This window comes from Porites lutea, chromosome 4, assembly GCF_958299795.1.
Source record: "Porites lutea chromosome 4, jaPorLute2.1, whole genome shotgun sequence".
In the NCBI taxonomy this organism is placed as follows: Eukaryota; Metazoa; Cnidaria; class Anthozoa; order Scleractinia; family Poritidae; genus Porites; species Porites lutea.
In genome coordinates this window covers 6,784,062-6,810,781 of record NC_133204.1, presented here as the reverse complement: position 1 = coordinate 6,810,781, position 26,720 = coordinate 6,784,062, and the positions used below count along the sequence as shown (strand labels likewise).

The following is a 26,720-nucleotide window of genomic DNA, read 5'->3' as shown; positions in this document are numbered from 1 at the left end:
AAGTTTAAAGAACCTGCAGGCAGGAAAACCTATTCAATATCAATTCAGTAGCCAAGCAAAATCAAGCAGGTTCTTATATGGGGGTTACAGGTTGTTGAGATAAGCATTTTAACCAAGAAGTTTGACCTCGAGGCTGCCATTTGATATTACAAAAAAAGATACCGCACCAAACTGTACTAATTATAAATAGAAGTATTTCTGTAATTCCTACAACGAAAAAAGATTTATACAAAGTACAGACTGTAATTATCTTCATGGACCTTCAATACAAATTTCTTTTATTTTTCGGTAGTAAATGAAACAACTATATCTCCTTCATAGAAATTAAGAACCTATTTCACCTCAAAAAATGTAGGTTCTTCTCTTATTAGCGGGTGTTTACTGTAACTTGGGCCATCTGCTCCTACCTCAGTAAATCATCACTACTTTGAAAATCGAGGTATTTAAGAATCAACAAGAGAACTTGTATTTTAACGAAATATTTGAAGCTTGGTGGAGAATTGCTGACTACTCCTTAAGCTTCCTTAAAAGATAAATGCTTTTTTCCTTTTTCCGGTCAATTTCATAGCGAATCGTATCTACTTCGCTCCCTGAATTCATGCTTATTTTCCTTTAAGTAGTTTTCACGGTTAAATTAAGGCAGGACGTCTTTCTTCAGTATAAATACTATACACTTCCTGATTATAACTCCGCGTCACGACTCATGTGCATTGTTTCTTGAGGCTTTCGGTCACCGGGTCCCGATTTGTTGCTAGTCCCGTACAGGGACTAGGAGGTCGAGACTGCAGACAAAATCAATATTCAAACGTTTGTTTCATAAAGAAGATTACCAACGTCGCAGCTATACACTACATGTGAGTCTGTCACATAAGACTGTCGTGTTCTAATTGCTCCTTCTCTTTCCATGTCAAGGTTGGTGTCCTGTGGTAGGTCAACACACAATCGAGACAACCAAGTGGAAGATCCGTTCTCAGTGACGGCCTTACAGCAACAGGCAACCCATCGAGTGATTAATCTGCCTCGGACACTCTTGAATATGAAGGGATTTAATGCGCTGTTTGAGTACATCAAAATGTTGGCAAAGATCAAGATATCTGTAAAATATTTGTAATTTTTCCCTTGAGCGAAATCGTGCCAAATCCATACCAGGTGTGTGGGTAGCATGCAGATGAAAAAAGCCACTACAGCTGTGATAAAGATCTTTGTGACTTGCAGTTTCTGAATAGTTCGCTTTTTTATGTAATTCGATCGCGATCGCTCATTACCCTCAATCATATCGTCGAGTTTTTGTAGCTCCATCTGGAGTTTTCTCTCTGCCAGAAAATACGACGTTGCGATAACAGTAATTGGAATCACAAAAAATATGGTAAAATTTGTCAGTGTGAAGACTTTGACATGCCATTTCTCAGACCACTTCTCCATGCACTGTGCTCCGTCAAGTTTCAGTACAAAAGCGTATGGTATGGTAATCAATGTCGGAGCTATCCATGAAACACAAATTGCAATTTTTATTGTTCTTGGTAGAATCCTTGGACGCATCGTTTTCATGACGATTCGCCGACGTTCCAGGCTCATGGAAAGCAACGTGATAACAGAAACAGCCATGAGAACGGTTTGTAATGGATAAACCAGGAAACAAAGAATCTCACCAAATGGAAAGCCTCCAACGAAACGCTCGGCCAAGTCAAATGGAATGCTTACAGCACAAGTTGCCATGTCTGTTATGGCCAAGTTGAGGATAAGATATTCACAGACTCTCAGGTTGTTACGGCTTAATAGTTTATGAAATATCACGCCGTTTGCTAATATTCCAACGAGTGAAATGAAAAGCAGAAGAGATATTCCAATAACGCGAATTGCAGAAAGCTGTACATGTGATGTCGAGTTCTCTCTTTTGTTCGTTTCATTGTTGAGTACATCCATTGTTTAATCTTCATTCATGCAGGAACTGGCCTTCCCAATGTGGTTGTCGTTTTCGTTTTGAAATCTATATACGCTAAATACCTAAAAAACGCAAAACGTGGATTAGTTACACACTCAAGAACGACCTTCCTACCAATGGTCTCTGAAATCAGGCACAAAAAATGATTATATATTCTGGTTTTGATGAAAAATACGCTTGAATGAGGGTCTGGGGGGGGGGGGGGGGTACAAATGTCAGTTTTCAGTTGTAAAAAAATTTGGCCATTTGTCAGTTGTCAGTTAAATGAACATTAATTATTAACTATGAAACTTACATGCATTTGTTTATTTTTTTAATCGAAATTTAGCTCAAAGGGACCGTGACACGCTTCTGCGCATGTGCGGCGTCTTGATTTCTGGTCTGGCGAACCTTTCCTCTTCCATCGACCGACCCTGAGACGCCCGAGAAAGCTATTATATCAGTATTCAAGAGCTATTTGGTCTATTTTGGAAGTTTTAAACACCATCTTTTGTATTTTTGCGCAAACATAGTCGAGAAAATTCGAAGTCATTGAGGATAAACATGAATTATGGTGATATATAAAACCCAACAAAAACGTCCGGAAGTCTCCCGCCTCTCGAACTACGAATTTTGAATTACTTAAAAAATTTCCTTGCATGCATCTAATTCGCTTCCGATTGGTTTAAAAACAATCAGCTACTGTCACGGCTCACACATGCGCACTATCATCACTCAGTGCCTTTAAAAAGCGCAAATAATGTAAACTAAACATTTTAAATTCGAAAACTCGGGTGCAATGGTGTGTTAAGTTTTATCAGTTTTTGCTATCGAAAGCATTTCAAGTGGCCCTCAATTTCTTATAGTCTTGTGCCACTCTCCTCCACACAAACGTTTTAACCCGGCCAGAGTCCAACTTTTCCAACCATTTTTTTTAAAAAGGCAAAATTTATACCGCTTAAGGACGTAGATCGTAAGAAAGACCAAGAAAGACCCTATCTGAATTATCTCGCCTCTTTAGCAGCCATCCTGTTTGCTGGCGCGTTCTGAGAGGGGGCGTAAATTTGAGATCATTAGTCATTTACAACGGATATGATGGTACATAAACCTGCGAACCGAAGACGTATTTCCGGTCGTCGCATCTCTCCGGAAATACGTCTGCGGTTCGCAGGCTAGATGGTACATGACACGCATGGGACTTACAGTAAACCATATGAACAAAATATGACACTTTTAAAGCGTCCTGCTGCTAAAATTACCCATAAAAACCACGATAAACGCACATTTTATCACAGTGTCTTACAAAAAGAGTGAAACAATGCTATTGAAAGGCCTCAAAAAGGGTCTTGCAGAAGATAAATGACAATCAGGTCCTTTGTCATTTGTCAGTAAAACCCAAGGCAAATGTCAGTCGTCGGTTAAATTTTGGGTGATTTGTCAGTTGTCAGTTAAAATTTTGGCTATTTGTCATCGGTTGTCATTTAACCCCATCCAGACCCTCTTGAATAATCAAATAGTTATTTCACTTCTTGTGGAAAAACTGGCCTCAATTTATGCTTTTTTTGGTGCAAAATGCTAATTTAATTATTTTTCTCTTTGTTACTTGCTGGAGGGTTTAGTAAATCATTAATGATACCCTTTTCTCGTAGTCTCTGCAGTTACACAAGCTTACTATAGGTTACGCTTTGAAAATTTTCTGGGAACACTACTGTTGCGGATTTTCCTAAAACTGAAGTAGCTATTTTAATTTCGCGGTCTAACATGCCCTCTCCGAATTAAATCAGTTTCCACTGAACAACTGTCGAAAAAGATACCTTGTCCACCTGGCAGTTGATTGATTGATAATCTGGGTAAGCTCTCCAGCCCGAACAAAAAATATCGATTGCTACTCGCTAAGTTACAGCAAGTAGTTAAGGATGAACGCTTAAAAACATTGCTCAAGGGGTATTTATGGGGTAATTCATTCAAAAGTGCGTGTCTACCTTTAAAAAATTCAAAATTTGGAAAATTTAAAATGGCTGGAATCGAAATGTGCCTAAAATTCGTTTCTTTCCAAGGCAGCGCACATTTCTAGTTATTTTATGGAGGCGATTGCATTTTATGAAAATCGGCAAGTTGTCCCTCTTTGATTCGTGTCCGAAAACTCGATTTCTTAAATTGGATTTAAGTTCCGCTTATGTCTTACCCCTTTGGCCTTAAAGGTGATGTGACACGAGACGATTCACGATGACGATTTTTAGCGCAACACAGCGTTGCAACATTGTTGCGACATTGTTTCGAATGGTTACAACTTTGTTCCAGCATTGCAACGCTGTGTTGCGCTAAAAATCGTCGTTGCGAATCGTCCCAGTTGTAACATCACCTTAACTGTCCTTCGCCGCTTTACCCCACCTGGTTTAAATCAGCATCAACATTCAATCCACCTGTAACGGGCGGAGTCTCTGTCTGTAAAAACCGAAATTTGCCAAAACGGTGTCTTCGGCACTAAGAGAGTAAAATTTGAAAGAAATTAACGATCTTACTTAACTTGCAGCGATTATGCATATTTTAACGATGGCGTATTTTTAATTCGTGGATTACTTGTAGCGTTAGGAGCGCCGGAGTTATTGTCGGCCCCGCGATATGCAAATGTGTCACTAAGGGGTAGACACTTTCGGAATTAGTCGCCTCGTACGAGAGCGCCCGATATCGAAACGACAATTGTCGTAGATCGATCGTTCCCGAACGTCCCCGCGATAAAGAAGTGCTGAGCGTGCATTGTGCCCAGAGCTTTCGAGGTTATGATTTTGTAGGCTTCATAGGACGGTAAGTTGTCGTCATGTCGACTTCGAATGTTTCAAATTAGTACTATGCTTAATTACTTGGGACAGAATTGAGCCAATGTTTTAAGACAGGAAACTCAATGCTAAAGTGAGTAAACAATAGTTCTCTCCAAGTAGGCACTAGCCGCATATAGGCACCCACTGTCACATATGTTCCCTGGAATGATGGAATACCCAGAAAAGTCCAAGCTTCTTCTCATATGTTTTTATCGTAAAATATGTCCAACGTAAACCGGCAAACTAAGCCCTGCAATGTAGCCTTGTGAGAGAGATTTTGTACTATATGACCCATGTTTTGAACAGACTAATACCAGTAGACTATTGCTAGTTAATTCTAACAAATTAACAATCCACGAGTTAGCCAGAGGCACCCTTTGACTTCTGTATGATATTTCTTTCGTTTTGTTTCGTTTTGTTTTCATGACGGGGCTATGAACGTTTAGCATTTTTCTGGTGCGCACTTGCGTAGGTGCAGAGGGTGATAACGACCATTAACCCCATTGAGACGTTCTTGGAAAAATCGCTCTCTCCTGCACCACAGCGAAACTTGACACTAGCTTTTGAGAGCACTGAGTGCTTTGCATCAGTTTTCTTGTCACCACAGAAATTAATGTTTCCATGTTATTAGACGTTTCGCTAGAAGGACTAAAGAAGAAAGCGGGAGCCCAGTTCTCTGGATTCAGTTGGCTAGTCGGAGGCATCATTAATTCGGGTCACGTGGTCCAACTGAGAATTTTTTTCCATCCCGGCCGTTTGCGTATCGGATAGGTCACAGAAATGCATTGACCGAGAAGGCATGGGAGGACGTCGTACACAACCGACACAGGACAGTGAAGGGAATGGATTTAGTACCTCTATTGTTCTCTTACCAGGTGTCTTAATCACAAGCTTTGCGAGAGATGTGTGCGCTAAGAACTAAGGCAACAGCTAAGCTGTCTTTAGAAGGTGTGACCTTCTGGTTTTAACTCTATTAAGTAGAGTCAAATGCCCCTTATATAGAAAATGAATCTTTTAGTATAGAAAATCCCAAGCACGACTCAGAGCAAAATTTGAGACAGAATTGAATTTCGTCCGAATCGCTCGAACTTTATAAGCGATACCTGGTTGTTACGTATTCCCAAGGGAGAATTAAGGCTGGCAGTCCAGTCCCTCGTCCCCTTTCAGAGAAGGATTGACTCGCTCGGCGCTTGATGGTTTTATTTTCTTCCGATAATACTTTAAAAGTACGTGGGTTGATGTTGTGACGCGTTGCATGGCATTGCTCTCAGACAGTTTGCTCTGAAGTCTTGGAATTTTCTATGCTACAAAATGTCTTCGCCAGAGCAGGTGAAAAACCTGATTGGCTAAAGTAGATAACACTGTTCAGTAAGAAAGGTGGTTGTCTCAAAACCTAATTCTTATCATCAACACTCACACTGATAACTCTTGGCTCGGTGACCACCTGTATAGATCGGTGGCATGGTCAGCTAAGTCAAGGTTGCTAAAGGTATAATGTAAAATAAACATGCCAACTTGGCACAATCTCAGTGCGTCAAGAAATGTAAGATACACGAAAAACAGCTAAAACAGTTTCACTTGATTTTCACTATTGTTCGCAAAATTCAACACTACCACGCAGGCACGAAAAACAGACGAAACAGATTTCCAATACAGCGGTTTGCTTTATTATTTCTCATAAAAAATCAGCTGTGCTTTTTTGAAGAGCTGTGCGTCTCGATAACCAGTTTGTTAGCTACACTCGACTCGATCACGAAACCCGATGTACAGACAAGACCCTATATATTACAACGTATGTTAGGTTCGTTTGATTTCCGGTAACAGTTTCTCGTTTTTTGGTTTTCTGGACATCTTAATTTCGTTGAAATTTTTAAATTCTTTTCCAGAAACTCTTAGCTCAAGCGCAAGTCTCTCGCCTCTGTGAAAATGTGCGACAAAACCTGTACGTATACGGCAGAAAAGGATGCGATGTACGTACGTGTTATCAGAGCTAGTGGTATTTTTTTCGTAATTACTGACTTAAACGTTCCTAATGTCTCAAGGACATATTTTAAGCAAAGGCGAACCTTTTTGGTGGTTCTAAGAGAAATCCTCAAGAGTGATCATTCCATCATAGGAGAAGTCTATAAATGTGAGACTTCACACTTAACAGAGCCGGTACTCAGTCTGAGACTAAATCATAAGTCAGTGGAATTCATTTAAACATTGCAAAGCAATGTTCTCTTGCATTTTGCAGTTTCGTGATGTTGACAAAATTGAGGTGGCTATTGACAAGAACTGATTAAAAACTACAAAGCACCTCTCTTTGTTTTTCGGCCAAATTTAAAAAGCTGTTTAATTTGCACTTTAAACGCTGTTGGAAGAGGTACAGGACGAGAGTCAATATATACATGCCCTGCTCTCTGCTTGACGTCTCAGGGGTATCTTCCGCGCGCGACTTATCTATGTTTGACAAAAAAAACTCTTTTTGTTTTTAATTTTTATGTATTTCAATCATCTGAATCACTATTTCACATCCTGGCAAAAGTCATAAGCACGAGTTTTGCGTAACCCTGCTGACAAACTAATCCGCCATTTTAAAATCCTCTTTACCAAGAAAATTTACTTTCTACGCCGCCATTGCAATAGAAGGAAATAAATGCAATTAAAACAAACTAGTTTCAAAGAAAGTTGTTTTTCTTTTAAAATTTACTGTGCTGTATATAGAAAGTTACACTTAAGAAAAAAACAGCAGATTGCTTACCTAAAATGAATTTTGAATCTTCTCAGTTTTTATCCGTCTCTACAACAGACGAAGCCTTTCGCGGCTAATTTATTACTATATCATTTTTTGGAAATCACCATCCTCCGTTTCAAGTCTTCCGTCTGCTTGGCCAATTTAGAACTTTCTGGGAATTTTTTTTCACCAATTCGTTTTTGAAACGACGCAGGTCGTGATAGGAAAGATATATGACTGTTTTTAATTTTATTGGCCTTGACTGTGAGTACATATTGACGGAACGGTGGCTTTTGAGATTGAAGTTTGAGTATAAATCACCCACTACTTTTTCTTTAATTACAAATTATCAGTAAGAGAACTCTTTCTCATTGGGTAAATAGAAAATAAATTTTTGTTTCAGCGGAAGTTTAAGTGTCATCAATTGTCAATTAGATACGCGCTGTGCCTGTTTATGACTTTGAGTACAGCTGGATTCTTGATTGTACCTGAAAAGTCTTCATTTCTGCTTCCACAAAAAAACAAGTTACTTCAGAAACAAAGGGACAACTTTACTTAACTTGACCCCATGCAGGCAGAAGTATGTTGTTCATACTGCAAGAAAGATCTGTGACGTAATTTTTACGTCACTACTGATATCAGGCAAGTAAGGCCCCAACCTCGTTCCCAGGTTCTCTCTCCTAGGAGAGAACCCTGGGAAGGAGGTTGGTTAGGCCCTTCCACACGTATCTGCATAGGTTTGTTTTATGCCTTCTGTAAACACGTAAACGGCGTTTTCGGGCACCAAAACGCACCTTTTCGAAAACGGTTCACAGAGTGGAGTTTTTTTTAAAACGCCGGTTGTCATACATCATACAGCGCATGTCCTGTAAGGGATCCTTTCGTATTTCCATTGTTTTAGCGTTTTCGAGTGGACAGGCAAAAACGATTCGAATACGCTACCTGTGGAGGCCTAGTTGTTTTGAAAACGGAGAAAAAACCTCCATTTTAGAAAATCCGGATACGTGTGGACAAGGCCCTAATCAGTCCCAATCAACCTCGTTTCCAGGTCTCGGAAAGAAGGCAGACCTGGGTAAAAGATGAATTCCCCCTTTCCCGCCTCTTTCTTTGTCAAACGTTTCGTACTTACCGTCAGTTGCATCTAAGCGTGTACACGCGAGGAAAAAACGTTCTAATTGGGTGCAAACATGACATGTTTTGCCGGCAGACATTCGATGTTTGGAGTAGGCAGCTTTTGTCGACTTGATTTGTTTTCACTCGACAAAATATTCTTTACAAGAATTTTAGACGTTAAGAATAATTTCTGGAGGCAAGTGTGTTGTTTCTAAGCGACAAATATGCCTGAAAGTTGAGAGAAATGAAATATGAGCGCAACGCGCCGATCAAAAACATACATACAACTTACCATTGGCGTGACAGTTTGCTTCAACGGCTGTCAAACTTCAAATGTTTGGCGGCAAAACATGTCATGTCTGGCACCCTATTAGAACTCAAGGTTTTTACCATTACTGAGCTCGAGGGAGAGTACAAAGGCCATTCAGGATAACAACATGTAGTTCAACCACATTCACGCGCCATCAGTCTTGTTGGAACATTTCAAAACGCTAACATTTATTCATAGTTGAACGAAAGAGAAAGTATTATGTACAAAAGTATAAAACTGCTTAAGTCCAAAAAGGGCTAAATTTGAATATAGAACACAAGTAAACCAGGATTTTTACAGACTGAATTGAAAATAATTCCCTAACGTCTACACAGTCATTTCACATTTTCTTCAGAGTCCAATGCACTCCCCAAAACTTACTTTCTTCAATTTCGAAGTACAGTCTTACGGATAAAAATGTTATTTTTCTACAATCCACACAAACCCCTGTGACAGCCTAGGCCTTGAAAATGATTTTCTGCCCTGCCTTTCCCATAGCTGCGGCAGCCTCGATTAACAAGAATGAAACATATTAATAGCGTTCAGATCAAAATGTACAGTGTTGCCTCGGAAGTTGTTCTCACATTCAAATACAGCAGTAAAGGTGACTAAAAATGTTTTTCCACTAGGATAACAAGTTCCTGAAGCTTAGCTTTGTATAAACTATGATACATTTTTCTCGTTGGCGACAGTTAATTTATACATTAATAAAACAAATATGCAAATTTATGCATATTTGCGGAATAAAACAGGATAAAATTAATTCTTGCTGGAACTTTTATTGTGTATAAATAATTCAGTGAATGGCCACTTAACCCTATTAAACATCTGTTTAGGCAATGACCCATGCAATTTTGAATATACATGCATGCGAGACAAGAAGAAGGCTTGGTTTTACATAATTTCAATATATAGTATCACTCAAAACTATTGTGCATCCAGTTTCAATTAGGAAATGCCTTGTCCACCCAATTTGCCCATGAGGCAGTGTGGCTGATAGCCTTTTCCAAGCTCCAAGATACTAGCGCGGAGGGGTGTGCCGTCATGCAGAAAAAAGTGATGAAAAATGCGTGGGGGCTGGGGAGAGAGAGGGTGCCACCGCCCCCTTCCCCAGATTGCAAGCATCTTATTTTCGCTTTGCTTGTTTTATTTTCACAATGTCCCTATTATCTTAGAGCCTGGAACAGGTTGCAGTGTGGCCTACAGCCTGTTCTAGGTGTTCAGAAAGTGGCAATAATGGAGGCAGTTCAAAGAGAAGTGAGCAGGAAAAGTCAGTGAGGGTCTCTTTCTCTCTCCACTCTCCATTTCAAGCCACTCTCCACTATATGAATACCTGGCAACAATTAGACTTCTACAGTGTAGAGTTGCAATCCCAAGGCCCTGAATAAAAGCCATACCTCTACTTGCTACTGTTTTCCCATGCTTTATTGTAAGTTGGCCACAAACCTTGAGGTCTCATTGGCTTATTAAAATTTGAGCACCCATTGTTGTTACTGGCTGAAGGATGGACTTGCCTTAATACCATTCAAGTGAAAATCACTCACATAAGTCGTGCACGTAGGGAGTAACAAATCCCATCTTCTCTCATGAATGGTGATAGATATACATGTACTCTGAAGTTCCAACTTCAGTCAGCTTAGTGTAGTCCCACATGACCGTACGTAAGTTTGCTTCAAATATTTCATACAGATTCTTTAGCAGGTGTTGATATAATGAACAATAACATATACCTGGTAAAATAAAACTAATAACCAAGAGAAGAAAAAATTCAATGAGTCCTTGCAAATTCCTCGCGCAGCCATTGAGAGTCCTTGTAGAACCTTGGATCACCTAATCGTAGGGCTGTTCTTTTGTAGAAGTAGTAATACAACACGGCTCCTAAAAGAGTAAAAGTCATAGAAGTGAGAACTGGCTAGAGAGATATCTGCACAAAATACTATGCAATATTGCTCCATTTTCTTTATAAATTTGTCTCTCTTACCCTGGTTGTTTGTCTCTCTTCAAATTCATTATTATTGTGATATGGGCACCATTTTTAATACCATTGATGTACTATTGCACATAGTGTTTTTTAATTCTTACCACCAAATTCTCTTTTTCAGGTTTTCATTTTAGTTTGCCAAAAGGCAACTCTGAAAAATGTTGAGCTTTGAGTACAGAAGAATTACATTTTCACACAAAGAATAGTCCCCTCCACACAAAAATAATACCTTTGAGCACCACTGAAAGCATTTTTGTTCGGTGACGACTCAAATAAAACAAGAAAACTATGTATTATAAATTACAGTACAACAAATTTCACTCACCAACTCTTTGAAAAACAAAAAGGGTTTGAAATGCTTCACTCCAGATAAACCTCCGAGGTGCACCCCACTTTAATGTCTAAAATGAAAATAATTTATTGAACAAGTACATGTACATTGTAAATGCATGAAAATCAAGGCTGAAAAATAAAGCAGGAGTCTTGAGGTAACAAACAACCATTTACCAGTTATTCATTGATGATGATAAAAACTATTGAATTATTAAAACTTTATTTACTGTATGTTCCAAATTCAGTGATGTGTAAAAATTGAGCATTTTTTGTTTGAAACTTTGAATACAAATAGCCTGTGCCAGTCTCTCTGTCAGGGCAGACGAGTGAAAAAGTGAGCAAGCAGTGAAATAGCGAATGAGCAAAAAATGGTGGGAAGAGAGAACTTAAGAGCCGGTAAGCATCTTTTCAAATGCCTCAATCCGCCAACTTCCAAACCCACTTCCTGTGACCATTTCAAAATGTCACAGGTGCAGTAAAGGAGGGTTTCATATGCTCAAAATGTTTGTTAGACTCTGTGTGCGCAAAACCAAATGATTAATGATTAGTGTTTAAGTAAACTGTCACAATTGACCAATCATAGGGTATACCAGGAGGTTGGTATACCAGAATGAGGTATTAAAAACAATGCTTACAGCCTTACAGGCTCCAATACTCCATCTCTCCCCAGCCCCCACGTTGTTTTTCCGAGACTTTTCTCGATCTGCTTTCCTCGCTCTCTTGGAGCCTGAAACAGGCATATTATTACAAAAGAATTGCAAGCCTATATTTCACACATATACAAAATTTGTATATGTATGTTTTAGAACATAATTGGTAAAAACTTGTATGTTATTTTTTCATTTAATTCAAACCCAGATCAGGGGGCACTTACCATTGTCCATACATGAAGTCCTACTGATAGTGCTAAGTATAATATTGAGATTATTATGGTGGTCTTGAACTTCCTTATTAGAAGAGACACCAATCCAGCTTGAAATATGTAGGTGTTAAAAAACACCAGAAATACCACAATGATAGCAAAGATAATGCACAGGTCTTGTATTCTGTCAACAAAGAAATTTAGAAATATCATCAATAAAAAACGGGAAAACAAAAAACGGTGAACATTCTCTTGCAAGTACATGCAAAAGAATGATCAACAAGAGCTTTCAGCAATGTGTCATCATTTAAACTGACTGTATGAATGCCATGGGTGTCACACTTAATAATTAAAACTTTACATTCATTTGGTAAAGGAAAGAAACTTAAAGTTATCAAAACAATTAGAAAGTTACAATGTACTCAAGAGCCACAGTACATACCACCATGTACAGGAACAACGTAATTTTTTTTTTTTTTTTCACAGAATTTAGGGGGGAGATGATTTACATACTGTGTGCATTGTAACAAATCAAAAACTCAAACAGCTGGTAATGAAATATGATGATCAAGGGCTTCCAGCAGGTGCAGCTTTTATGGATGATTAATCTTGCAGCTATATACATGCAGTGCACACTGTAAAATTATGTGAAGCTGCTTAATTATGAATACAGATATGTTGCAGGGCAGCTTTGATTAAACTTGCTGATAATAACCAGTTTTAGAACTGTGACAAACAAAAAATAATAAGAATTTTTAGACTGGAACTTTTTTAATCAAGACTTACATAACAATAAAGTATAAAAATTTTCACTTTTGGTATATCAAAATTTAATATGAAAAAAAGATAACCTGCTGTAATTTTATCAGTGACAATATCCCTTGATTTACAAAATTATAATGTGTGCTCCAAAATACTGCAACGGTCATATTGAACAGTCTGAGTACAAATATCTATGCAACAAAGAAGATAAAGGACTGCCTGTTTGGATGGAGATCTAGACAAAGAAACGTGAAAGGAAGGTTGAAACCTACATGTAGGATCTAAAATGTAGGCAAAGGCTGCTTACAGCTGTATGTAGGCAATTTAGATTTTTATAGAGTAATGAAGATAACTAGTAGACCGTACTATAGTACACTGTATGCAAACTCTGGGAGATCAAAACCTGATCGCTGTATTTTAGATTTTGTGACTCCCAATACCTGATGGAATACCTGATCCCAGAACAAATTTAGGTGCTTAAGCTAAAGCCATATAATCAGCTTAGATGCATTGTGGCATCAAATACTCCAACAGAGAAATGCAGGGTATGGATGTTCAAGTCGTGAAATTACATTCATGTAGCATTAAATTGTCTAATTCAAAAGATTACTTTATTCTAATACAATTGTTAATGAACAGAACAAAAACAGCAAAACAAAATTGTCTAAGGCTAAAGGGATTATCACCATGAAAATCTTCACTATATAAGGCCATAAATGGAGACTTAGGAAAAACCTTATGATGAGGCTTAATCCTAAGGGATTTACAAAGTAAAATCTGTGCATGCTTTCAAAGTCAAACCAGAATGAATAAATGCCAATTAATACTTTAAAAGACATGGTTTTGTTCGTTTTTCCTTCCATGTAACACTTCTTGCTGGTCCCAACAGAATCTGTCTTAGCCAGAGTTGACTATAATATTGTAGCCTTTTTACCAGTATTCGATTAGGAACCTGTACACCTACAGCTCAAAAAATAATATTGATTTTAAAAGAATAAATGCTGTCATCCTTTAAAGTCGAAGAAGATTGCATATTTGCAAGGAAAGCCAATTTGCTGCGTAAATTGGGATAGACAAGGCCAGCAAGTTACTGATACATGTGTATACAGAGTAGTGAAATTTATCTTTTGTTTGTATGCCAAAAAAGAATTAAACAAAGATTAGAATTTAGGGGATGTATAAATTTTTGCACGTTCTGGTCAGGAAAATCTGTTTAATCCTTTTATTTAAGCATAGAGAATAGCATTCACTTAAAGAAAACAAATCGAGGAAAGGTATAAAAGCAAAGACGTGTGCCGAGGAATCGTCGCCAGCTGGGATAATTGTAAATTACCTCTCTCTGAACTGCAATATAATGTATCTACAGCTGTATGAGGAATATTTAAAAAAAGTTGAAATTTTCATATATTTTCCTACATTAATCATCCTGTCAGTTCGACAAGATATGGAGGGAAAACCTAAAATAAAGAAGGGAATACTTACGAATGAATACTGTAAAAAGATAATGAAATCAATACGCGTGCGAAGAATTGATCATGATAAAGATTTCAAAGTTGGCGCTGTTATCCTAACAAGTCAAACATCGGCGTGCTTAGCAAATCGTTGTGGTTTGAATGGCAACCACACGAGCTCAAGAATAAACCAGGCGATCTTTTGACTTCTTTCAGACAAAAGTGACGATTCTAATCACTTAAGAACGATTATCGACCCGAGAGTGAAAACACGTTCCTCATCGGAAATGCCCGCGCGTTAACACCCAAGGACAAAAAAAATTCAAAGGCACTGGATTTAAATTACTTACATGTACAACACGAGGAGAACGACATCAGCCGTACGGAAGAGTTCTCCAAAGGAATTGATGAACAAATCCACAAACAGGAACAAGAGCTGGAGATAAACTACAAAGCAAAACCGTGAAACTTTCATCCTGTGTCAACCATGTTTGTTATCAACAAATGCAACAAATAATATTTTCTACAAATGAAAGAAAGCCGCTGACAATCGTCTTGTGTCCTCTACTCATCGTGAACTGGGAACGAGGGACTCAGCGCCTGATTGAAAATTGACCCGCGCGAGGGACAGCATGCAAGATGCAAAACTCTCTTACAGCGTGCTAAGAATGCTGTAATTTCGGTTTAAAAATAAACCAAGATATTTCGCCCTTAGCTTCGAGCCTCGTCAGTCAGAAAATCAAGTTATTCGAACGCATCTCTAGTCTCGGCATTTACACTTTCTCAAAGACCAGTTTTGCCCTTTGAATAAAACCTTCACTTTAAGTTACTTTAAGTAGTAGCGATTCGGGACTTCTAAGTCATGGCAATTTAGAAAATGAAATTACAAATTAAAATTGTAAGATCACAAGGAAAACTTTGACTTCCGTTCGCGCTTAAAAAAGCTGCCTTGTACTCGAACCAACTGGCAAGTTTGAACACAGTCAAACTCAGTCACTCATAATGACCGCTTTTGAGTCAGGCATTTGTTTTTAGCATATTATAAGCAGCAACAGTTCTCTTGCTCGTGCAAAAATGGACACACGGACACTGAAATGGAAAATTGAATTACATCATTATGTTGAAAGTTCGTTTGTCTTGTTACGTTAGTGTGGATATCTCCGAGGGTATCTATAGATCAACACATTTGTGATGTCATCATAAAATAATTTGTAATTAATTACGCATAGAACATGCCGTGTTATAATCCAGGAGGCGGCGAAGTACAAATTTCGCCGACTTTTCTGTCTTCAGATCTCCTCACCCCAGGAGTACATAGAAGAATTACTTTTTCTTCTTTGGGGTAAGTTAATTATAGTCCGGAATGTCGTGGAAATCCTAAATGCATTCGATCGAACGCGCAAACGAGTGCGCATGATTTTGTTACTTACTCCTTAACTGACCATGATCAATTGGAAAAAAAACCGAATAACGAGGATCACATCTGAATTTGCCTGCTTTATCCGTAGTTTACTTGAATGATTTTTTTTCATACTTCGCAATAACCTTCCGACTGTTAATAGAATTGTCAATGAATGTGTAGCCTACCTAATACGTCAGGGAGGCTAAAACTGAGTAAGTCTATTTCCAAGAATAGGGTTTCCTCTTTTCTGAGAGAGAAGCAGTAATTGTATAGTTTAGAACTGTTTTAGTGGAATATTTTATTCAATATTTATTTATTTAATTTTACTCTTCTTTGTAATATAGCTATTTTTTTATTATATCGGGAGCATCCCTAGTATAGCGCGTAGGCGCTTTTGGATGTTTCCCCCCTACAGGTTGTAATTTGTTAAAATTGTTCGCGCGTAGAGTGAATGTTAATATATAGATCTAGAAAGAGCTAAAAGCGAAGCTCCCGTTTATGCATTTTAAAGTTACTCAATACAATGGACTTTAAATCATTGCAAAGAAATATGGCATAAGTGGTTAATGATTAACTACAATTATAAATACTAGGTAGAATAATATACAGGTAAATGATTATACAATAAAAATAGAAATAGAAACAGTTCAATGTTCATTCCTTCGGTTGAGACCGTCTGGTGACAGGGTTTTGCCTCTATATATGAGGTACGCTTCTCTTGCCTTACGGCGTGACATGCTGAGAGTGGGTTGTAATTCCAGCGGAATAAGTTCCATGACTGCGATCGAGTGGCCCGGTTGATTTAAGTGGGAAGGGACTGCCGCTGTACATGTGGCGTTGGGTGGAGTGGATTGTTTTTTGCAGGTCTTTAAAGCGTTCACGAAGTGAGCATGTTGGCTTAGGGGTGGGGCATGTTGGCTTAGGTAAGTAGTTTCCCAGAAACGTATAATGATCCCAAACGACTAATACTCACGCTAGATAGTCATCGGATAGGTTCAATGCAATTTATTTGTAACCCGGTTCAAGGCAAAATTTATCCATTTTCCTTTTAAGGTGTCCAATCACGTCATGTAAAATACATCTCTGATGGTCTTTTGCTCTTATAGGGTTTTTCGAAGGCCAAATAGAGCAACAAGTTGGGGGACAGAGGAAACCAAATATGGAGGCATAGGGAGACTTCCGGTCTTATCCCAGGCCCCTGCTGTCGTAAAAGACATCGTAAAAAGTCGCACTCACAGGCATTACTCCAGTGGCCTGAATAACTAGTAAGTGAAATATGTTAGTTTTTTGTTTCATTATTCACATTCCAAAAAGTAATCTCGTTCCCAGATATCACACTGACGCTAAAAGATGAGGGACCTGGCCTCGAGAATTGGGTAAATGATTCAATTAACTTTGGCCTTAAATCCACAGTTAATGAATATTATTTAAAAAATGAAAAAAAAAATATTTACAATCTAACACACCTAAGGACAAGGAGGACCTAAGGAGGACCTGTCGCTTAAAGAACGTTGTACAGCGTTCCTAAGCAACGATGACCGCGAATTGTTTCGACCTAATAAGACCGAATCAGTCTTGAGCCCAGAAGTCGCGCACTGGACTCCGCGTAAATCTGATGCGCAGTAGAGAAGAGCTCTGCATGGGGTCCAGAATGAGGCCGAAGCAGCTGTTCACGGACGGCTGTGCGCATGCTTAAAGGACGTGTGCCACGAAATTTTTCAAAATCCTAACAATAGGAACTGCTAAAAATTGAGTGAAACCACTGCTAAAAAGGTCAAAAGAAGGTGTAAATAACACAGGAACTGCAAAAGAAAGCACGGATGGACAATCCTGAAGAAGATTAAAACGGATTGCAAATGGTTTTTGAAAACATGTTAGCCTAAAACTGCCTGTTGTTTAATTTGTAATGTTTGAAATGATGCTTGGGAGAAGCCGGGTCTAAAGTACAGGTCACATTCCACAGGTAAGAGTACAGGTCATTGCTCCATCGATAAATTACCAAGCCACACGGATTCTCCTCGATCTAATTGAGCATTTTGTTAAGAGATTAGGGCTTGGAGACACATTTAAAACTGTTCATTTATCTGTATCGTGGTGACCTGTACTCTGACCCGTGCAGGAAAAATGACCTGTATTTTAGACTCACAGCTTGGGAGACGTATCTGTTTGAAACAAAGCTGTTGTTTTCGTTCACAAGTAAATTTATCACGTTCCATAGCGAATAACGACGCGTAACTGGCACAATCAACAAAATAAACTAGACAGCCGTAGCACAGAACTCCTTTAATGAACAAGCGCATACCACAGCGAACTGAAGACGTGTGTTGCTATGTGATCAATTTTATTTGGCTTTTCTCCTTTTTAGTAATGCTTGTAGCCAACCTTATGCTGTAACATCACTGTCTCTCAGCGGCTGCAGGATAAACGATCAGTTGTAAGTGTAACAGTACATTTTCTCCTTTTGGACGAAACACTGATATATACCAACGTCTTAAAATTATATTGGACAGGCAATCATCCCATCTCGTCAAACATGTGGGTAGATATTCAGTATACAACTTGTACTCGCCCCTAGAAGGGAATCCAAGTCAGTCTTGGATTCTGAATTCCACACCATGGATTCCGGCTTCCAGGTGCTGTATTCGGGATTCTTTATCACTGGACCTTGGATTCCGGATTACAATCGTTATTGGGATTCCGGATTCCTTGAGCTGTATTCCGGATTCCAAAGCCCAGGATTCTGGATTCTACAAGCACAAATTTCCGGATTCCCGATTCCTCAACCAAAAATTTTCCGGATTCCGATTTCCGCAATCCGAATTCCTTTGCACAGGGAGAAAGCACGCTCAATCTACATATCAATCGTTCAATGTCACTTGTTCACACTGAATGAAGTCGACATCATCTGCCTGGACAAATTAAATGGAGCTTGATTTTAAAAGAGCGGCTACCTTTCAGCCGCTTTTGTATAGTTTGAAGAAATCTGAAGAGATGTGTTTTTCTGTTTTAGTTGAAAACCTCTTGCTAATCCTGTCTTCTTTTCGTTAACGTAAATAACCATCCTAATGCCTGCATTAAACGTGGGGCCTTTTCTGATGACATAGATAAATAACGGCATCATTGTGACTTCAATTTGAATGACAATACCTTTCCCGTCTTTTTGCAGGTTACCGGCACCACTGGATACAGAGTAAGTTCCTGATATGCCAATGGGCCGGCATTGTGTAGCAACGGTGGCCTTGGCAAGAAAAGATTAAAAAGCAATATCTTATTGAATATGAATGAGCTGAAGATAGTTTTGGGCTCTGAAATGGCTCTGAAATGTCTCTGACATGCTATTCGTAAAGTGAGAAAGGAGTTTTAATTTCATTTTATGTGGTTGATGTAAGCTAAAAAGGATCATACAAAATACTCACATGAAATCAGGAAAACTGGGTGAGAAATCAAGAAAACAAAACAGTGAAAAATAAAACCCAATATTAAAAACTGTAATTCAAACGAAAGTTTATCTAAAAGAAAAATGTCTCGATTTATTAACACAGAATGCTAAAAGCAATCTTGTTTCAGTCAGTTAGGTGGGAAAACTACACGGGCAGGACTCGATTCGGCCCAACCGAAGAAAGCGAAGGAGCCGAAAGAACTGGGTTTGCTACCACCCCACAATCATGACTGATGGCAGTCTATATTAATATAGCTATTTTGCTTCGCTCTAGACACGAGAAATTAGATGAACCATGGCCTGGACATGCCTACACCTCGCACATCTGTCGGTGTGACGTTTTCCCTAGATTCGACCCAGAGCGCACCAAATTTGATGGTATAAGTAAGTTTAGCAACAAGTTGCCCGGCAACTTTTCGTCAAACTTTGTGATTTTCGGCAACTTTTAAAATTCTTGCCAACTTTTTATTTTTTTTTATCATTTTTAAAATTATTTTTTACTTTTTTCGCAATTACCAATGCCAGCTTGGTGTTGCACGCCCGTCCACGAGGTCCGCGGTATCACACGAAACGTTTTTCAAGATGGCGGACAACACTGTCATTGATGAAGGCCTATCGGCCTATTGAGGAAGCTAAAATTAAGGCTGGCGGCAAATCTCGCTACCACCGAAAAAGCTCAAATAGCTAGAGAAAGAACCGCAATAAAACCAACATCAAGTGCAAACAAGTAAAAAAAATAGCAACTATTCGGCAACTTTCAAAATAAAATAGCAACTTTTGAACACTTTAAGCGCTGTCTATATAGAGGAGGCCAAAATCGGTAAATGGAATGAGTAGGGAGATGACTCAAGTTTCTTTCCTTTTTTTCTCTTCAGTTTCCTCTCAACGGAAACTCAAACAGGTAAGCTGTGGACTATTTGCAGGTCGACTTTTCTCTAAAAATCCGTCTATAGTTCTTATCCCAGTCAGCGCGATTGCTGACTACGCCCCCGTTTATTGCGTGCGTGAGTTGCTCGTGTTGTAACTTTGCAACGAAAATAAAAGACTGCTCGTAGTCTAGGCAAGATAAAAGAATCTTATTGCGATTCAGCAGCAAGTAGCATGTTTGCATCCATTAGAATAGTTTTTGAAATCAACTTAAAAATTAGGGTTAGAGGAAAAAATTCAAATGTAGATTGTAGCTGTAAAGATGAGTACGTAAAACTAGCGGCATCTTTGGGGAGAAGAGTACGGCGGAGCAGGGTTTATGCGGAAAGCCAAGAGAGGGAGAGGATCGAGCAGTTGAAAGGGAAGGGAAAAGGGAGGTTAGAATTGAAGGTACTGAACAAGATGAAGAGAGGGGTAAGCTCCACGTGCGATATCACGTACGCAATTCAGCCAAATTTGACTTGAGCAACTGTTTACCAAATTAAGTACGTGAGTGATAAAAAGAACAAGTTAAATCATGGGAAGAGGCACTTTACCACTACACCAATACAAAAGAAAAGACAGACGGGCAAAACTCAAGAAGGTTTAAACGGATTTTAGCTGTTTTTTAAAACTGTTCAGCGGCCCAGAAGTTGTTCAGATTATCTCTGTTGCTAGTTTCATTGTATTATAAAGCTTAGAAGACTCATTTTTTTGTCATAAAGCTGTGATTGTGTCGTTTTAGAACTGAGTAGTTTCCAGAATATACTTAGCCTTGAAATGAAACAAATTAGGCTAAACTAGTGTGACGCAGTACCTTTAAGTCAAAAGAAAAGTCATATTGAAAGTGTCCTTTTTTCCGAAAACCACTTCAATAGTGATTTAATTTGTGAAACTTTTATTACCTGGTCTGCCTGATCAGGATGCCACTGATTTCGTGTATGCTTTTCCTTAGCAACTTCTCCCTTCAACTGAGGACGCATTGGAGAAACTGTCATACTCAATCTACAGCACTTCAGTGTACCAGGAAGCAATAAAGGATAATAAGCACAGCCCGAATCAAAGTGGGGAGGCGTGTGAAGACAACGTAGTTAGTATTCGTAACAAAGAAAACACTAGTTTAATTGAAGTGGAAGATTGGGAAGTGAAAGATCAAGAAGAGATCGTAGGAAAAACTGAAAATGAAGAGGAGCAGGTCGAGGTAAGCTGTAACTGGTTGTCATCCAATAGCTTCTTTTACAAATAGTTAGATTACGGGTAAGAATTTCATTCATAATCGACGGCTGTGTCCCTAGTTTTGTATAAGTTCGGAGAAAGTTTCCCTCAGAAAAACAACTTCAATACATTTTTTTAGGACCTTTTCTTGAGCCAGGGTGGCCATAGGTGCGTCTCTCAAACGCCACAAAAATGACAACTTCGCGATCGATTAAGCGACAATCGGCCGAGCCAGCCCTGCGCAGTTGAGATCTCGATGCGGAGGTGCCGGTCCGCCTCGCAGAGCTGAAAATATTCCAGGTGATCGGGATTTATAAAACCAAGGGAAGACATAAATAGAGGTTATAGCGAACCAAATGTAATGAGAATCGTCACTTGTCTCTTGGTATCATTTGGTACACTCTTCCGGGGAAGTGGCCACACAAACCTTTTGAGTCAAAGTTGGCTTCGTCCTGGACTAACTCGCCTGAATTATAAATACAGTACTAGGCTTATAGTGGTCTCCATGAACCGGCCAATTTCACTGTGTAGTGGGCAGATAAATATTATAAGGAAAGCCTATGAGAAAAACTTTGAAAAAAATCTGATCATCATGAGCCATGAGGTGTGACTGTGTGAGATCGTAATACCTAAAACATTACCTTCTGTTAGTAGTAAGTTTGATTTCTTGCTTTTTCTAAAAGAGGAAAAATGATACAAAAATATCACATTTTTTTTTCTGTGGCAGGGAAACCTCAAAAAAGGACTTCCTAAGAATCGACCTAATAACCTGGAAGATAACGATGTGGAAACTCAACCACATTTGTCAGTGGTCTGGCCCATTTGGCCAGTTGGTCTCGACGATATGCGCAGAACACCGCTAAACTTTCCCAAAATACCACTTCCCACTTATGCTCCGCAGGATTTCACGAAGATCAGTCAAATGCCCAGCAAAGAAACCACTCAAAACATTCAAGGAGGTTCAGAAGAAAACAGCCCAAAATGTGGCTCACTGGAAAGTACTAAATACGAAAATTGGATTAGAACTGCTAGTAAATATATTCCTGCGTTAACTGCGTATAACTCGAGCAGTTTAGATTTTGGTGAAATGAAGCATCTCAGGTTCTCTAATCCAGAACATAAAAACTTGAACGAATTGGGTCAGGTTCGCGTTGGTCTCCTACCAGTCAAGCATCTTGCTGGAGTTGATTACGTTAAGCTTCCCTTGATTCCAAGCAAACAAACAAGAGAGCGATCCCATGAGCCTCCACAAAGGAAATTGCACTGCACGACGGAAATGCTGGGAATACGCTTTAAGACTGATGCCCATAAAAGGTAATGACGCAAGTAAATTAGATGAAACTGAGGGGCAATTCCCCTCTTTTTCGCCCCTGAAGTTGTCAATCATTGCAGGAGTTTCATCCCCGCTACGTTTTTGTCAAATTTGTCCCTTTGAGTTGAATCTGTAGCTGTAACACACATCAAAGAATCGAAATGATTAAGTGCAAAAGATGCTACCTCAAGCAACCAAAACATCGAAAGTAAAGCGATACATGCGCTTAACCAGTCCCAAGCGCGGCAAAACGCAGGTAAATTTGTCGCTGGTGCTAAAAGCGGGAAAACATAAACCTGATATCAAGAGAGATATCAAGGGAACGAATCCCTAGCTATGCCCCATGATAATTATTTGAGGTGTTTTTCAAGTTCGCTCGCGTACTGCAAAGGTTATTTTTGACTGTTGTTTCCGTGACTCGCGTGGTCTAATTTTTACGCAGCATCTAACACAGAACCAAGAATAGATTTCAAACAATTTTTATGGGAAGAGGGTCATTTATGGGGGATTTGCTCTCTTAGGCCATTCTTTCTTGTTGGTATTCATTAATTCACTGTAAAACACTAGTCTTGCAGTCGGATCTAAACTCACAGGAAAACAACCAGCTCATAAACATCCACTTCATATGATAATGACTTTGTTCCACGCATTTGATTGGTTCAGTAGAGCTGGGATCTGACGTTGTGGAGAAGATGACTTGAACTTCAGGCTCGTGAGTCAAATTTAATTTTTTCCCGTTCTTGTTTTACCAGATATCATGAAATTTATTCTGACGTTATTCCTGACCTGAGAAGTTCAACAATCACAGGAAGGCAACATTTCTTCTGGGGAGTTCATGCATGCACTCTAAGATGAAGTTTCATAATGAGCGATTATGTGGTACTCTTAAAACATTAAACGTCCTATTAGATATTCAAGCAGAAAATTTCCGAGTTTGACAAGCTGCATTGTCCGTTTCAGAAAATCATTTATTGCAACCCGAAAAGAACTAAGAGTGTGAACTTTACACTAATGCTGGACAAGGACGTTTTTCTACTGGAGTGATCTACGCAAAAGTCACCAAAAAATAATAAAGTTAAATATTCTTGTGACACTCAAATATCAAGTTTACAGCTTAAAATGAAGCCTATTTGTAAAGCTTCTGCTTTAGGGACCGGTCATTATTTATCGCCGGTGGTGGGGTTGGGGCGGGGGGGAAGGATTTTGGGCTAAACAAGGTGTAATTTAGCCGATCCCCCCTTTGAATGTTACTTCACTGAAGTGATCCCCCCCCTAATAACTTTTGATGACTTTCACGATCGAATCCCCCCCATGTATTCATTTTCTAAGTAAATTTGAGTTGTCCCTCCTCTGAATCCTTCCAAAGCTTTCAGCGATCTTCCCCTTCTGGGTTATCAGTTATAATTACGACTGATCTCCCCTTTAGTACGCCCTAAAATCAAGTGATCCCCCCTAAAAATGCCCCCCTCCCCCCCAGGCGATAAATAATGACCGATCTCTCACTTAGCTTGAACTTTATCGTATAGCTTTTAAGATTTCAAAAGCGGCTTCCTTGATCTACAGATCTATCCGGGTTCCTCTCTGGAGTGAGGGTTACCCATTGTTTGTATCGTGTACGAGAACCCCTTGTTTTTATATAACAATAAAAAGACAAGAAAGAATGACGGCATAAATCAGAGAGGTTAGTTCCCAAGTTGGCCACAGCCAAGAGAGTTGGGAGGAGGGGGAGGGATGGGGGGGTGGGGGGGTGCACGATAATCATAAGTAACATGAAACAGCCAGATCAGCCTGGTCAGGAACCTGGCCTGGTTCACAAATAATAACCTTATGACTAGCCTGTTCCAGGCTCCAAGATAGTAGTGCAGTAGCGCAGTAAAATCAACCTCGTCCCCAGGGCTTTAGGTTAAGAAGAAAGCGCAGGGGCTGAGGAGAGAGATGGCAGTCTCCTTCCTAATTTTTCCCGCCACCTCCACCTTCCTCGCTACGTGCCCAACATCTGAGAGCCTGGCACAGCCTACCCTATGATGGCACACCGTTGTTTTTTTTATACTGGTATTTCTTTGCTCGGTCTTTGGTATACAAGAAGGGGTGAGAAAATACAGTAACCACATTCATTCGCTGTGTAAATTCAATGAATTTTCAAGATTCTTTCCTTTAGCAACAGCGAAGGAAATCGTAATTCGTTTTCCCACCTTCTCGACAGTTTGGTTCGTGGCATCACGGATAAGAAAATAACAATTAAAAAAAGGCACCCAACGATCGAAAGTTTCCAAATACGTCAGAAGTATTACTGATGATTTTCTCTATGCTTAAGAAGCCTATTTGGTTAATTTGGAGCAGCCCTAAAAACTATTTATCTGTTCGGATGTCTCAGGGGAACTTTGGTCATGTCGAAAAGTTTTAAGTGGCTTTCTCGTCTCATCCGAGACTTTTAGCTACCCCGATGGGTCCGGTCGGGAGTTTGAGGACATGGGGTAGCCGTCCGCGTACTTTCATTGGAAGATTCTAGGGGATATTTTGTCTTTACACCCGGATTTTATGGAAACCTTTTTTAAACAATATATCATGCTCGGTAATAAAATGTGAAAAACGCATCGTAGGTATATAGGTAAGTAGAAAAACTTCGGACATCTTTGACACTGGAAAGGTTATCCGATAATTTTCAGCCTTTCTCGAGCTTTAGAAATTCTAGGCAATATTTGTTCCTTCCAACATTCATTTTACGGAAAAAAGTCGTTGGGTGCTCCTGAATAAAATATTTACTGATTTTTCACTGACTGTTTTCTAGCCTCACTGTAGAGCACATGTTTCATACATAATCAGGAGTACATAACCTTTGAACTCAACAGCCTGCACCAGTCAGGAATTCCCTCTGAGTTAGAGGTTAGAATGCCCAACCAAAACTTGAGGAGCCATGGTTTCAAATCCGTTGGGAACTTTGTTTTTGTTTTCTTTTAATGGTCACTCGCCCATAGATTTTTACTAAATTACTAGGCAAACTAATTTTTTTAACTTCGTATTTGATTGTTGCCCCAGTAATTGAAAACCAGTAACGCTGTGTGTTGTGCCGCAAAATAAACACAGAGATGATGAGAGTGGGCCATGTTTGTGTATGTAACTATGGACGAATCTTTCTTATGACGCACTTGGCCGCGGGATCCCATGCGTGTGTTTACGTAACTTCAGACAAAACATCTTGACCTGACAGCGCGGGGGTTAAACATGGCGTGTGATGAAGGAGTTTTGATTGTACAAATCACAAACCAGATTTGAGAGAAAAGATATTTAAAATGCGTGGTTTAGATCCTTCAGCCGCACAGCCAATAATCTAATTGTCTTGTCTACACCACCAAAATCTTACTTCATGTGATAATTAGTCATGGCCTTGATGTGCTAAGAGTCTAACAACACACACCCATACACATCCAATTTTCATGAGTAATGATTTACCAGAGGCCTAACCAATGTTGAATAAACCAACTTGAAGTTTGTCTAATAACCGCTTTAATCCGATTTTAGTCAGACAGGAAATCAGAACATATGGATACCGTTGAAAAGAACCGAGAGATTAGAAACCATTGGCATCTGGTAGCCTCAGTTATTCTTGTGGCAGACTGTCTATTTATTTCGCATTGAGCAAAGACCGAAAAGTTTTTTGTACATGTTTATTTTGTGATTGAGATTGCGGTTATTTCTTCGCTTGTCTCTGGTCCAAGACGCTTTTGTTCTTCTGGTCTGTTTTGCGTCGTCCAGCTTCCATAAAAAGCCTGTAGCACTTTTGATGCCAGACTTACAAATCATGTAAAGTAGAGGGCGACGAACGATGCATGGAAAATTGAGAGTCCTGAAAACTTTTGATTTTATCCAGAAATCTTTGGAGACTTCGAGATAATACACGAATTCGACTTGATGTCTAAATTTTACGAGTTTCCCTCTGTATTAATTAAGCACAGTTTTTCGCACTTTTAGTGTTACTAAGTCTCGATTTTTTTGAGAAGGGTGTTGAACGATTCATAGTTTCTTGGGTGATAGTCATATATAATGAAGATTATGCAAAATAGTATGATTACCTGACTTAAAGCTAAATTCTAAAATAATGGTTAATCTGTTGCTGATAAAAAGTTTTTACCATCGCAACTGTTTATAATAAGTAAAATTAAAGGGTTTGAAGCACAATT

The 26,720-nt window shown here is 39.1% G+C and overlaps 3 protein-coding genes across 3 annotated transcripts; 1 reads left to right on the top strand and 2 right to left on the bottom strand.

Moving 5' to 3' along the window:
• Nucleotides 1–801: 801 nt before the first annotated feature.
• Nucleotides 802–2,113, bottom strand: LOC140934093 (bombesin receptor subtype-3-like). Its single transcript, XM_073383778.1, has one exon. The coding sequence runs from the start codon at nucleotides 1,921–1,923 to the stop codon at nucleotides 802–804; it is 1,122 nt and encodes a 373-aa protein (XP_073239879.1). The 5' UTR covers nucleotides 1,924–2,113.
• Nucleotides 2,114–9,642: 7,529 nt separating this feature from the next.
• On the bottom strand, nucleotides 9,643–14,780 carry LOC140934019 (transmembrane protein 138-like). Its single transcript, XM_073383704.1, has 4 exons — nucleotides 14,619–14,780; nucleotides 12,068–12,239; nucleotides 11,186–11,261; nucleotides 9,643–10,757 (listed from the first exon to the last, which is right to left on the bottom strand). Exons 1-4 carry the CDS (start codon nucleotides 14,741–14,743, stop codon nucleotides 10,648–10,650), a joined length of 483 nt encoding a protein of 160 aa, XP_073239805.1. The 5' UTR covers nucleotides 14,744–14,780; the 3' UTR covers nucleotides 9,643–10,647.
• Nucleotides 14,781–18,787: 4,007 nt separating this feature from the next.
• Nucleotides 18,788–23,584, top strand: LOC140934092 (uncharacterized). Its single transcript, XM_073383776.1, has 6 exons — nucleotides 18,788–18,860; nucleotides 19,384–19,487; nucleotides 19,985–20,010; nucleotides 20,971–21,216; nucleotides 21,958–22,544; nucleotides 23,295–23,584. Exons 1-6 carry the CDS (start codon nucleotides 18,808–18,810, stop codon nucleotides 23,395–23,397), a joined length of 1,119 nt encoding a protein of 372 aa, XP_073239877.1. The 5' UTR covers nucleotides 18,788–18,807; the 3' UTR covers nucleotides 23,398–23,584.
• The last annotated feature ends 3,136 nt before the right edge of the window (nucleotides 23,585–26,720 follow it).

Excerpts from the sequence above, each read along its gene's own strand:
- LOC140934093 (XM_073383778.1), bottom strand. The coding sequence starts at position 1,923 with ATGGATGTACTCAACAATGAAACGAACAAAAGAGAGAACTCGACATCA.
- LOC140934019 (XM_073383704.1), bottom strand. The coding sequence starts at position 14,743 with ATGAAAGTTTCACGGTTTTGCTTTGTAGTTTATCTCCAGCTCTTGTTC. Across the intron at positions 11,262-12,067 it reads GACTTCATGTATGGACAATG|ACATTAAAGTGGGGTGCACC; the intron begins GTAAGTGCCCCC and ends TTTTCATTTTAG. Across the intron at positions 10,758-11,185 it reads TTTTGTTTTTCAAAGAGTTG|GAGCCGTGTTGTATTACTAC; the intron begins GTGAGTGAAATT and ends TTACTCTTTTAG.
- LOC140934092 (XM_073383776.1), top strand. The coding sequence starts at position 18,808 with ATGACAATACCTTTCCCGTCTTTTTGCAGGTTACCGGCACCACTGGAT. Across the intron at positions 21,217-21,957 it reads ATGAAGAGGAGCAGGTCGAG|GGAAACCTCAAAAAAGGACT; the intron begins GTAAGCTGTAAC and ends TTTCTGTGGCAG. Across the intron at positions 22,545-23,294 it reads AAGACTGATGCCCATAAAAG|ATATCATGAAATTTATTCTG; the intron begins GTAATGACGCAA and ends TTGTTTTACCAG.